This window comes from Lissotriton vulgaris, chromosome 2_1 (genome assembly GCF_964263255.1).
Source record: "Lissotriton vulgaris chromosome 2_1, aLisVul1.2, whole genome shotgun sequence".
Lineage (NCBI taxonomy): Eukaryota > Metazoa > Chordata > Amphibia > Caudata > Salamandridae > Lissotriton > Lissotriton vulgaris.
The window spans coordinates 315,307,038-315,321,435 of NC_141687.1; the positions used below are offsets into that span (position 1 = coordinate 315,307,038).

Genomic DNA, 14,398 nt, shown 5'->3' on the forward strand with positions numbered 1-14,398 from the left:
TGATTGTCTGTATTTTTTCAGACACAACCAATATAGTCATCCAATTTGCATTGACAGATTGTAAAGACGACTCCGTACTCAAGCTGTCGTCAATAACTTTATTCTCAGTCAACAACACACCTGGGGCATGTCTGCTCGGCAGGCAGTCAGCCCGTTAATCACCAACTGTCAAACACAGCCCAGCTGTCAACATTCCAGCTGAGGGCTGTCCAATCACGCGCTGGGAAGGCACGCGCAGGGCAGGGTAATGGAAAGGAAGAAGAGACCAACACAACACATCTTCTTCCCTAAAAACAAAAGAGGGTTAGACAACAGACCCCCCCCAAAAGCAGTAACATTTTCAGAATTGTCAGTCAAACACGAAGTCTTTATATTTGCTGGATTTGCACCGAACTTGGCCATAACTGCTGGTGCTTTCACTAGCTTCGCCAGCATCATCCATGGGCCAACTACCATCATCCATGGTGGATGTGATTTCCGCATTAACAGTGTCATCCGTTTCCTTTGAGTTGGCATCACTCTCCACCTCTCCATCATCGCTGGTTTCATATTCCGAGTCGGTGCCACTTGTTGTTGCCCTTACCCGTGGCTCCACAGGGTAGTCTGAGTTGAGTGTTCTGTCCATTCCAATACATTCTATTCCTTTCCGATATTTCTTAGTCGTAGAACCAGTACTTCCCTTGGGCGCACCTATGTTATTGTCCTCATCTTCCTCCTCTTCATGGTTTTTGTCCATCTCATAAATACACTTCCTTTCCTTATGTTCTATTTCTTCAGTTCTGTGACACATTGCCATTCCTGAAGCGTGCCAAACTTTCCCATCACTGAGTGATGCAGAGTTACCAAACACTTCTAACATCTCCAAGGGCAAGTAATATCTGTCTTCCTCTTTGACTATGTGTCCACTTCTTTTAATCCGCACTTTGTCCCCTTCTTTTATGGACATTTCTTTGCAAAGCCTGCTCTTCTCATGTGTCTCTTTGAGAATAGCTTGTGCGTTCTTAATTCTTTCCTTAATTGTTTCCACAGACCATCTTGATGTTCTTGCTTGTTTTAACCATCCAATATTGTCCTTTGAAATGGGTGTTCTACCTCTCATTACTTCAAACGGGCTTGCTAATGTCCTTTCGCCCGGAGTAATCCTGTACCCCCATATCATTTCCTTTACTTCCTTCCTCCAACATTTCCCACTTTTGTTAGCAAGTTGGATGGTTCCTTTTATTACTCGATTTAACCATTCCACAGCATCATTCCCTGCTGGATGATTAATTGATGTAGTTTTGTGGTTGATGTCATTCCTAGTAATAAACTCCTTGAATTCCTCCGAGGTGAATTGGTTGCTATTGCCACTTATGATAAATCTCGGTATACCTTCCCTGGTGAACACATCGTCCATGAACGCTATAATGTCAGACATGTCTACTTTCTTGCACACTTTTACTTCTGGCCATTTAGACAGATGGTCCACCATAACTATTATGTACATCATTTCATCCTGCCATCTTATAGGACCAGTTATGTCCACACCGATCCTCTCCCATGGCAAGGTTGGGCACATCAAAGGTTCTAGTGTAGGTTGGGATGTAGTTAGTGATATATAAGCATTTCCGCAATCCTTTGGTTTTTCAACTTCATCTCTAACTTCCTTCTTTTGCATTATAGGTATGTTCCGTACCTTGTGTAAGCGGGGAATTGCATTCTCATTGAGTTTATTTTTGTTTTGAAATTCTCTTAGCTTACCGATTTGCCCATTGAATTCACTTGGGTATCTTTCTAGTATCATCTTGCCTCGAGTTATGTCTTGTTGTACTACTGGCTCTGAACGATTTGGGTCAAGGGTAATGTCCAACTTTCCCTGATCTCTCCATCCTAATACTGACGGACCAGTAACTGCCACATATAATTTACTGTTCATTTTCCTCTCCTTGAAGATGAAGGGCACCTCTCTGTACCCTAGTAGTCCAACAGTCTCCCCAGTAAAAGTTTTTAATGTAATGTCTGGTTTCTCCAACTTTTTACTCAGAACTTTTTTAAACTTTTCATCCCACACTTTGTGGTTGACAATGGTGCATGGTGACCCTGAGTCTGCAATTAATTCTAGTTCAACTCCTCCTATCACTACTTTGCAAACAGGTTTCTTCATTTCGCTTATATTTTCTTCATTGCTTCCCGTTGTCTCTGTAATATTTAATATGCAAAAATTATACTCCGACTCGTCAGATGAGTTTTCCTCTTCCTTCTCTTCCTCCTTCGCACAATTTACTTTCCTAATTCCACTTCTTCTGCATGCTTTTTCGAAATGCCCAACTAGCCCGCATATGCTACACTTGGTGTTCCTAGCTGGGCAGTTCCAGTCATTAGCTAAATGCCTGTTACTGTTACAACGATAACATCTAAGGTCACCATAATTTCTCTCCTTTCTGAATCTTCTAGAAGTGTCCTTATCCTTGCTACTTAAATTGGTCGTTTTTTTCCTCGTGGAACTCACTTTTGCCACTAGACTGGACTCTTCTGTTTTTCCATTACTCTCATTGATTACTTCCTTCGCGCATCTACCAGTGAGTTCCGCTTTTTTTACAATGTCTATTACTTGTTGTAGGGGTTTCTCGCCTTTAGCCCACAAGGCATCCTGTATGTTTTGATTAGCTGTACACATAACAATTTGATCCCTAATCAGGTCATCGTGTAAAACCCCAAATTTACATGTGAGTGCTATGTTTTTTAATGCTGCCACGTACTCATCAACGCTTTCCTCTTTATTCTGCTTCCTCCTGTAGAATTTGTACCTGTGTACTGCAACACACACCAAAGGCTTGTAGTATGCATCCAAATCCTCCATGGCATCCTCAAACACATTCCTGTCAGCCCCCTCATGGCCCTTCTTTGCAATGTTATTATACACTTTTAGACCACCTGCCCCTAAACTGTGTAACAATATTTTTTTCTTTTCTACTGGTTTTAAAGTTTCATCTTCTTTGTCAAATGTAGTTATGTAGTTGCAAAAATATTCTTTCCACTCCTCCCATTTTATTTCTGGTGTACCTTCTCCTTTCAAAAATGGTTCAGGTGGCTGTAGGTTGTACATATTGCTGCTTGCCATGCTTTAATGTGTTTGTTTATTTTCTTTTCCGTTCTTTATATTGTAATCTGTCCTTTCCTGCACAAGATATTATGACTGTCACTTATAATTAAATGTACTTATCACTTCTTTTTTTTTTTTTATTTAAACAAAAAAGGATACAGTATTTTAAGCTTCCAATGAGATCCGCTTTTTCAATCTTTGTAATACGCCTTGCACGCATTAGATACGCGTGTTTTCCATTTAGTTAATGCACTCAAGATGGCGCCTAGCGCGATGTCGTCATACGCGCTGCAACGTTGCTCGCATTCACCTCTCAGAGCTTATCACCTCAAACGATGTCGGTTTCAAAGCGAGTTTACTATTAGTTGACGCCGTGTTGGATTCGTGGTATCCTACTCACGTAGTTATTTATTCCTCTCACAATGTTCTTGTTACACTCACTCCTTACTTTTGTCACAACTTTTTTTTCCTCTTCAGTGCATAGCTCAGAAGACTTGGAACTACTTTTAAACAATCGTTGTTACACTCACAAATACTGCCTGAAATTAATTTCGTCAAACACCATTTCCTTTCTAGTCAGTCAGAACACGGCATTGGATGCGAGTATAACCTTCCCTTCGCCACTGGTTACAGGTTCACTGGCTTTAATTAGTTCAGTTTAGTTTGCCGATTTTATCTTCTTCCCATTAGTACTTAAACATACATTTCTTTTCACTTTTCCTTAAATTATTCCTCAAGTTTGCTTTTATTCCTTATTTACGTTTCTTATCAGTACCTCATATAGGGTTAAAGTGTCCACTTCCTCCCCTTTGACCTGCTTATTCTTATTTTCTCCGTGCTGCTAGTCACGCAGTTTCCTTTTCATTCAATAAATTCACGCAGGTTCGCTGGCGTGCTGTCACCTCGTCGCCAAATTTGTAAAGACGACTCCGTACTCAAGCTGTCGTCAATAACTTTATTCTCAGTCAACAACACACCTGGGGCATGTCTGCTCGGCAGGCAGTCAGCCCGTTAATCACCAACTGTCAAACACAGCCCAGCTGTCAACATTCCAGCTGAGGGCTGTCCAATCACGCGCTGGGAAGGCACGCGCAGGGCAGGGTAATGGAAAGGAAGAAGAGACCAACACAACACAGATACGTATTTCTTGCTTAATACGGTAATTTATTTGATGTTTGCTGATAATAATTCCACGTTGATCGCCCACCTACCATCTGGTTCCCAGGGAGACAAATCTCAGAGTGGAACTCTTGGGAATGTCCAGACTTTTCTTTGGGCAGGAAGGGGGGGAGGGAAATGGGAGAGAGCCAGCCAGGATTCTTCATGGTGCACTCACGGTGTGAGAGGCGAGCATTGAACATTTGTTGACAGAACTGGAGCCGATGCGAAGGATATGTGTTTTGGGCGTCCCGTTCACCCCAACAATCACCTGTGGTGGTGAATTCACTGGCACACATATGCTCACCAGTGCGTAGGTCAAATCTCAATCATGATATGTATTAGTGGCGGCCGTCACAAACAAAAAGTGGTGAGGCAGGTGGGAGCACGGGAGAAGGAGTGGGTTTAATTATTACTAAAAAAAGAAAGGAAAACTTACATGAAGCTGCTGGCTGCCTCCCGCGTTGCGCCTCGGTTTTCTTCCCGGTCCCAGCAGCCACTGGGACAGCATCACAGACTCCCTGAGCAATCCCCTCGCTGCTCTCATGCTATGAGAGCAGCGCAGGGATTGGCCTGTGCGTACTGGTTTGACACACCGCTCAGGCACATGAGTCTGTGCTGTCTCTCCAACCCAGCTTTTCAATGCACCTGGGTTGGAGAAACCTAATTGGGAATGTGTGTGTTGGCCAGCCTATGACAGCCGGCCAACACACACATGCACACTTAAAAGTGCACAGCTAGTCCTCCACCCACCTCCCATGGCCCTGGCCCCGCACACGCTGGCTTAGAGCCATCAACTGAAAAATAAAACAATGATAATATATCATTTTATTTTTCAGGTGCTGGCTCTGAGCCAGTGGGGCAACGCTTCTCCGACATTGCGGAGGAGCCGCCCCTGCTATGCAGTCTACATAAGGGCACAGGCATGGTGCAGACTGACCCTGCACAATATTGGAAGATGTTGTGATAGGAGTACTTAATTTGTAAAAAAAAAGAGACGTGCCAGGGCCCTCGTCAGGAGGCCACTGCAGCTTGCACCACCCATTGCCCTTGCCAGCACTACCAATGACAGTACCAATACAACTGCTAACCATCAAACGTCTACAAGTGTGACAATTCAGACGGTTCCAGGACCACAAAGGTATAAGAATTGCTTGGGAGGCAGGTATTAGTAATTTTTAATGTATATTGAATTAGGAAACAATTGTTGCTATACTCACTCTAAATCAGACAAACAGCGCCACCATGTGGCAGACTGTCATTAGTGCAGGTTTTGATAATTAAGTGCCAGTATCAGCACCGGAAACCACAGGCTCAAAATAAGCAGTTTCTGATATAGGCTGTCACATCAGCATCTGTGGGAGGGCTGACCATAGGCATGCTATCCCGTGCCAAGTGACCGCCTCACTGTACGGCACTCACAGCCTGTCAGATAACCTTCCCGCTTCCCTTTACCTCTCCCACAGGAAGGCCTTCTGCTAGGAAGAGGTGGATGTCCCCACCTCAAAGACAACCATCAAGAAGAGGAAAATTACAACTTTCGGGTGCAGTCTGCTTTGTCATGCATGTAGTAATGCTTTCAACCCAGACCTTTAGGAAGTTCCATCGTTTTAAGATTGCCTGGGGATCCCGGGTGAAGGGTAAGGACTGCAAGAAGGAACAGTTTGTTGAAAGAATGGAGTTGTAAATAGAAACATCTCCAACAGGATTGGTTTGAATATCCACAGTAGTGTTAAAAGAAAGTGCGGAACTGACATGGTGTAGGCACCATAGTGAGGAACTAATGGATGCTTAAGGAAGGTTTGTTGTCTCACACCTTATTCCTATGTCAATTGCTCTGTTTCTTTTCTTATGGCAAACCATGAATCTGGATCTCAGCCAGGTGTGTCAGAGCCTGAAGCAAAAACGTTTAGGGTGTCCTCTCTGGTTTATTATTCAATGGGTACTTCATAATTAGAGGGCAAAGAAAGTGTTCGCTTGGGGTAAAAGAAACACAGTATTGGCCACCACTGCCATGTTAGCTGCATTGCGAAGAAGTAGGCCAGGCCTGTTTTTTTATTATTTAAATGTATTTATTCATATAGAGTTTTTATTGAGTTTTATAGCATATTTGGCTGTACTTCACCTGTGATGTGAAAACGGACAAGGGCGTCCCCACACAAAAAACACAAAGTAGGAGTGTGTCACACTTCTATTAAGTGCACTCTATAGTAAGTATTTTACTCTAAGAACAGCATGCCGTCAATACGGCGGGAAAGGTAAAGTTACAAGAATTGAATCTCAACTTCTAGAAGCGTATTTCAACTGGAAAGGCGAATTCTGTGTACTACTGTTCCTGTGTATCTACAGATACCAAGTCTTTAGCAAAAGGCCTATTTTTAACTATATATTCAGCTCAAACATAAGCATTAAAATCTGCGATATTTAATGAATAACACAAATAAAACAATTAAAAAGAGATGTTTTCCACACCATAAGTTTCGTAAACCTCTGTTATACATTTATTACATTTCAAAACATAGTTGATCATTATACAGGATACAATTTTTAAAAAACATGATTATACATTTTATAAAAAACAATTAAAAAAAACAAAGAATCACAAGTCGACGCGGCGTTTCGGTATTCTGTTTGTCTACCTTCTTCAGGACTGATTCTGGATAGATTTAAAAAGATTTAAAAACACAGAGTTACTCTTCTTACATTGGTGCAGTTCCCTAATAGTTAAAAGCTATAAGTAGTCACAACTATAGCGGTTATAACATTGTTTTTTTAAAACATCTCTTGTACAAAGGGCATCAATCTACAACACAAAGTCTTGGTATTCCACTATTTCAAATTCTTTTACACCCATATGATTAAAATTTCTCCTTCCATTAGGGGAACACATTGATCCTTGTTGCTATGCGTCCCTACGCTTGAACAAAACTAATGATGTTTACCTTTCCCTTGGACTAAGTAGTCCAATGCTCATGAAGCCCAAATTGGAACCTCTGTTTATGGATAAAATGATAGAATTCTTATTCTCACGCATACCTTAAATCAGGTGGAGCAAGTCTCCCCACTGGACACAGTTTGCTTCGGTTCAGAACCCTGTTGCCTTCAAATTACTGGGCCTATTTCCGGATTCTATTTCTCAGTTATGATGTCACTGGATAAGATAAATACATAAGTGCGATGTTTTCAATATACCTCAACACTATGGGGTTATCACAAAAATCTTATTTCAATATATGATCAAGGTAGATTGTGTTTCATACCTCAAGAAAAAGACAAAATATTTGTCTATATGTACTTATAAACTTCAGTACCTGATTTTCAAGGTAAATATACTTGATCTTGGACTACCAGGAGGAGCCACCGTATTTTCAAGTTGTGGGTATCATCAATGACCCTGGGGAATTATAATTATTCCATATTAGCACATTTGGGCCTCATTTTTTTGGAAACCAACTTAATGATAGTGCATGTTCGGCATGGGGGATCACTCACCATTAAAAGTTTGATGACTGGCGCAATTTCAAGGATATTTTGCTTCCAAGTCACTCCGTTATGGATAGAAAGTCCGTTCTACATTGGACAATACAAAATATAGAATATATACATCAGGCGCACTGTATAGCCGGTTTAATTACTATTCCTACTTTCACATTTTTTACTCCTAAATTCTCTCATGCTGTATGACACAAGAGAGAAATGGGTCAAGTTATTATGTATCAGGGTTTGACATAAGTTAAGTTAAATACATTAGGTTTTAAGGGGATTTTTTGGATGTTAGCGCTCGAATTACAGGAGGGCTTCTAAGTCTGATCAGGACTTCAACAAACCCTAGTTTTTGGTTGCCTTTACCTTTAATTATGTAGTCGGCCTCCCTGCTCCTGTATCCTGGCAGTCTGTCAATACGTCCTTCCGCCGGTGTTGTCCGGGCCGCAAAGAGCACTGAATGTTTTGCTCCTACAGCGGCGCTTTATGCTACCCGCGCTGCGATTGGGCGTTCCTCCCCTGGGCTCTTATTGGATCCTATTGGGCCAATCACCGTCCGGTTACTATAGTAACCGAACGCTTTTCCCTTCGTTACGGACCTGCTCTATTACTTGCGCATCCATTATATTTCCCTCTTCATGATTGGATGGTTGGTTGCATGGTAACCTAACGCGTTTGCCTGCACTTACTAGGCGCGTTTTTCTATTTATTCACATGGTGTTTTGCTTTGACCACTTTATATTAAAAAGGCCAAGTTTTATATTCGTTTCACCTGGGCTCCTGTGATGTAATGCCCTCCTTTTCATTGGTGGGTCGGTTTCACAATATTATGACGTATTATTATTTATTCCCTTTGCACATTTCTTACAGGCTCATAGGATCGCATCCACTCATTTTATTTTTATCTGATTTATGTCAATGAAAACACCATTTTCATTTTCGCTTTTACCGGGGCTCTATTTTCCATTAGATAAGAGCATACATATGCAAGAGTATCATTGTTCTCTCTCATCATTTCCGCTATTTATCCATTATGTAACTCCTTTCCAGCACCACTTAATCTGAGTTAGTTTGGTGCTTAATTATTTAAATATTAACCCCGCCTACTTTTGCCTCTCTCGTATGTATGAAAATGTATTCTTATTAGTCCTCTGGTTACAGATGATAAATCCCAGGGCCCCAAGTTTTATTCCGCTCTTGGGTGTATTCACTTTGCTATGTTTATACTACTCTATTGTCCGAGGAGGAAAGACTACAGTCCTCTATAGGACAATTTTTGTGATTTTCATTGGACTATTTTCTCCCAATCTTCCCTTGAGTTTAAGCCGCACCTCACACTATTGAGGGTCGACATGTAGAATTGCTCCCTTCTTTTCCTCTTGTTGTTTTGGTTTCCACCTCTGATATTATCAGATATCTTTTCTAAACCACACCATTTTAAATCTTCAATCTTATGGCCAGCCTCCCTCCAGTGTTCAGTGAGGGGCGCTTCTGTTTTGTTCGTTCTGAGCGCTGATCGATGCTCGTTTAATCGCATTCTGAGTTCCCTAGATGTTTCCCCTATGTAGGGTTTATTGCAGGGGCATTGGATAAGATAGATTGCGTTTTTGGTTCTACAATTAATGAAACTTTTGATGTATATTGTTTTTCCATTCACTGTGATCTTGCCACCTTTAATGATAGTGGTGCAGTTTACGCAGCCCGTGCAAGGGTGGGTCCCCGTTGGTAGCGGATTGCCATCAATCGTGGTTTGAAGATTTTTGGGGTTCTCTTTGTATGTGTGTACTAAAGAGTTCCTGATTGTTTTATTTCTCTGGTACGAGAACATAGGTTTAGGGATAGGAACCTGTGCTTTATCTGAAATAAGATGCCAATTTCTGTTTATTATGTTTTTAACCTTGTAGCTTACTTGTGAGAAGTTAGTCACAAACATGATTGGCTGTGTTGTATTATGGCTCTTGTTTTTTGGTATAAAGAGATTCTCCCTATTAAAATATTTGGCTCGTTTAAAAGCATGTCTTATCATTCTCTTCGGGTACCCTCTCTCTAAGAATTTTTCTTTTAGGTTCATGGCATGAGTCTCATAGTCTGCCATTGAGGTACAATTTCTTCTTAGACGAAGAAACTGCCCGAAAGGGATATTATTTTTCTGTGACGCTGGATGGTTACTTTCGTAGTGTAACATACTATTTCTGTCCGATGGTTTCGTGTACAGTTCCACTACTAGTTGTCCATCTCGGTGTCTGATAATGATATCTAAAAATTCTACCTGGCTCCTGCTGATATGTGATGTAAATCTCAAATTCACATCTCCCAGGTTTAACCAGACAAGGATCTCGTTGAGGGCCTCCATTTCTCCTGTCCATATAAAGAAAATATCATCAATATAGCGACCCCATTCCGAGATATTTTCGTAAAATGGGGCAGCTATATTGTAGACATGTTTCTCCTTGAATCTTGATACATATAAACATGCCAGACTGGGGGCACAAGTGGCCCCCATGCTGGTCCCCTTGATCTGCCTAAAGAGGTTGTCTTTATATAGAAAGATATTGTTTTTGAGGATTATGGTGATACAGTCAATTATAAACATCTGATGGTCCGTTAAGTCCTGTTGACTGTCTCTAAGGATCTCTTCCATGATTTCAATGGTGTTGTCCTGAGGAATGTTAGTATATAAAGCTTCAATATCCAGAGTCACCAACACTTGTGACTCTGGATTGAAGCTTAAGTTTTCAATTTTCTTAATCATAGAGGTGGTGTCCTTTACATAGGCTTTTTGTTGTTGCACAAGGGGTTGTAAGAATACCTCCACATACTTGCTCAGTGGCTCGGTCAATGACCCTATGCATGATACTATTGGTCTCATGGGGGGGTCACAGATATCTTTGTGCACCTTAGGAAGGCCATACAGTGCCGGAATCAGTGGGTCCTTATTAAACATAAATGCGAATTCTTCTTCGCATATAATTTCATCCTCTTTTGCCAGTCTCAGCATTCTCTCGATTTCGCCTTTAAGAGTTTGCCATTCCTCCCTATTGGATTTTTTGTAGTGGTCACTGTTATTTAGTAGTTTAAGCATTCTATTGTCGTAATCATGACTGTTCATGAGTACAACACTTCCACCCTTATCAGCCGGCTTCACTGTTAGGGTATTGTCCTGTTCAAAAGATTTTAGTGCCTTCTTCTCTTCCCTAGTCAGATTGTATGATGTCCAGTTTTTTTGTTTCAAAAGATTATCTATGCTTTTATCGACAGATCTTTCAAAAGCCTCTACGTCTTTGTGTACGGCATTAAGTGGGGGAACCCATGTGGACTTATTTTTTAAACCAGATTTATTTTGTCTCTCAAGTTTCTCTTTCCCTTCAAAGAAAATTTGGAGTCTTACTTTTCTAAAAAAGTTTTGCAGGTCTCTTTCCAGGGCATATCTATCTACAGGTGAGCATATTGCATATCCTAGTCCCTTCTCAAATAATTTGGTTTCTATTGGGGTTAATTCATGATCAGACAGATTGATGACAGCTGCTTTTTTAATTTTTATTAGTCCCACTGTTTCTGGCTCCTGGTTCGAGGACGTTGAGGGTTTTGGGCTTGAGTGTATTGTGTCTGGTTGTAATTGTTTCTGCCCCTCCCTCTCCCCTTCTGTTGTCCAAACATTTGGTTGCGCCTGTCTAAAAAAGCTAGACAGTTAGCTAGAAAGTAGGAATAGTAATTAAACCGGCTATACAGTGCGCCTGATGTATATATTCTATATTTTGTATTGTCCAATGTAGAACGGACTTTCTATCCATAACGGAGTGACTTGGAAGCAAAATATCCTTGAAATTGCGCCAGTCATCAAACTTTTAATGGTGAGTGATCCCCCCATGCCGAACATGCACTATCATTAAGTTGGTTTCCAAAAAAATGAGGCCCAAATGTGCTAATATGGAATAATTATAATTCCCCAGGGTCATTGATGATACCCACAACATGAAAATACGGTGGCTCCTCCTGGTAGTCCAAGATCAAGTATATTTACCTTGAAAATCAGGTACTGAAATTTATAAGTACATATAGACAAATATTTTGTCTTTTTCTTGAGGTATGAAACACAATCTACCTTGATCATATATTGAAATAAGATTTTTGTGATAACCCCATAGTGTTGAGGTATATTGAAAACATCGTACTTATGTATTTATCTTATCCAGTGACATCATAACTGAGAAATAGAATCCGGATATAGGCCCAGTAATTTGAAGGCAACAGGGTTCTGAACCGAAGCAAACTGTGTCCAGTGGGGAGACTTGCTCCACCTGATTTAAGGTATGCGTGAGAATAAGAATTCTATCATTTTATCCATAAACAGAGGTTCCAATTTGGGCTTCATGAGCATTGGACTACTTAGTCCAAGGGAAAGGTAAACATCATTAGTTTTGTTCAAGCGTAGGGACGCATAGCAACAAGGATCAATGTGTTCCCCTAATGGAAGGAGAAATTTTAATCATATGGGTGTAAAAGAATTTGAAATAGTGGAATACCAAGACTTTGTGTTGTAGATTGATGCCCTTTGTACAAGAGATGTTTTAAAAAAACAATGTTATAACCGCTATAGTTGTGACTACTTATAGCTTTTAACTATTAGGGAACTGCACCAATGTAAGAAGAGTAACTCTGTGTTTTTAAATCTTTTTAAATCTATCCAGAATCAGTCCTGAAGAAGGTAGACAAACAGAATACCGAAACGCCGCGTCGACTTGTGATTCTTTGTTTTTTTAATTGTTTTTTATAAAATGTATAATCATGTTTTTTAAAAATTGTATCCTGTATAATGATCAACTATGTTTTGAAATGTAATAAATGTATAACAGAGGTTTACGAAACTTATGGTGTGGAAAACATCTCTTTTTAATTGTTTTATTTGTGTTATTCATTAAATATCGCAGATTTTAATGCTTATGTTTGAGCTGAATATATAGTTAAAAATAGGCCTTTTGCTAAAGACTTGGTATCTGTAGATACACAGGAACAGTAGTACACAGAATTCGCCTTTCCAGTTGAAATACGCTTCTAGAAGTTGAGATTCAATTCTTGTAACTTTACCTTTCCCGCCGTATTGACGGCATGCTGTTCTTAGAGTAAAATACTTACTATAGAGTGCACTTAATAGAAGTGTGACACACTCCTACTTTGTGTTTTTTGTGTGGGGACGCCCTTGTCCGTTTTCAGATCTACTATCCCCCCAGTCTCCTATTAGTCTGTGCGGGGTCCTCCTTTAATTTCGTAACTTCACCTGTGATGGCCCTGGTGCCTGGTTACCTGAACAGTTTTTGATGGTGACTGTGCTCTCTCTCTGTGCTCTTTCAGACCAGTGCTGTCCTGTGCTCCGGAGGGTGCCTGCTTTTGGCAATCAGCTCCCTGCTGGCAATCATCACCATCTTCCTGCCCAGTGGGCTCTGTGAGAGAAGGACCTGCACCCTGGCAGGATACATGCAGACCGCCGCAGGTAGGACAACTTTTGATTTATACGGAACAAATTGACCCTTTCCAAATCACTGCTCTGTATCTCAGCCTCTACTCTTTCAATGCAGCCTCTACCTCTACTCGCTCACTCATCCCAGGTCTAACTTTACTACTATGATCTCCCAAATAACCCTTTCTCGAGTCTTCTCTCCTCTATCCCTCCTTTATCCTCTTCAATCCAAATAACAGACTCACATGTCCACCACTCCAATTAACAACATATATTTCCCTCTACTAACCCATCACTAATCCACCTTGGGTTCTGGAGTATGGCGCTACTCCCCGAAAAGCACTTCAACGTCTCGTCAGGGGTAGTAAGCGCTATATAAATACAATTACAATTACATACTCCATTCTTTCGTGTCTTCTATAAAAACATTGACCCAGATTTGCTATCAATTAGCGCACTCACCTTTGACACTTGGCAAACTAATGTGACTCAAAGAGCAGCAACGATGAACTTTCTGGTGCAAAAGTCTAATTTGTGCAGAAAAGTTGATGCAAGTGCAGCACAAATGTCTTTGCATCATAGAACACCAATCCAGCTTGTTACGTATGCAAAGTGGGTGTTTTGAGGTGGGTATAGCTGAGGTTTTCGCAGAAAGCCAAATCTTCTGAAAAAGCGTTACTTGGCTTTACATGAAATACCGTGATCCAAGCATTTTTAGGTGTAAATTTGTAATTACTAAGCAGTTACAGATTTTACGTGGGTTACCTGTGGATAGTTGTGGTTGTGTGCATGATGCGTTTGCTGCTCCTGTCTGCTTACGCTGCCTCTGCATAGAAAATAAAGGGAGTTAGTGCTGTGTGATCCAAAGCCCTGTTGTGCTGTGCTGGCACCTCCTTTGCAGGGAACAGTATATTTTGCTGGAATGCATAAGCGCTGGCATTTGAATGGATGTTGTAGTAAATAAACCTGTGCCATTCTAAATGTGAATCTGGAGCTATATTACGAAATGCAAATTAAAAACAGGAATGCTAAGTTATTCAGATCTAACTAGGGACAGCTGAAGGTCTTTGGAAAGCGAGAGCGAAGCACTGCCTGGCCACAGATGCTCCTAGTGGTCAGGTGCAGATTGCAGTCCTTAGTACCATGCAGCAGGTGGGCTGTGATGACTTTTGTTGGTCCAAGGAAATGTTTCTTTCTCATTATGTATACATTAATAGACC

General features: G+C 40.9%; 1 protein-coding gene across 1 annotated transcript in view; it reads left to right on the top strand.

The window, feature by feature from the left end:
• The window catches only part of LOC147730250 (LHFPL tetraspan subfamily member 7 protein-like), a 773,975-nt gene that overhangs the window by 281,942 nt on the left and 477,635 nt on the right, over positions 1-14,398 (top strand). Inside the window, exon 2 of the mRNA XM_086955015.1 lies at positions 13,073-13,211. Coding sequence (XP_086811141.1) covers positions 13,073-13,211 — 139 coding nt within the window. The remainder of the gene's footprint in view (positions 1-13,072; positions 13,212-14,398) is intronic.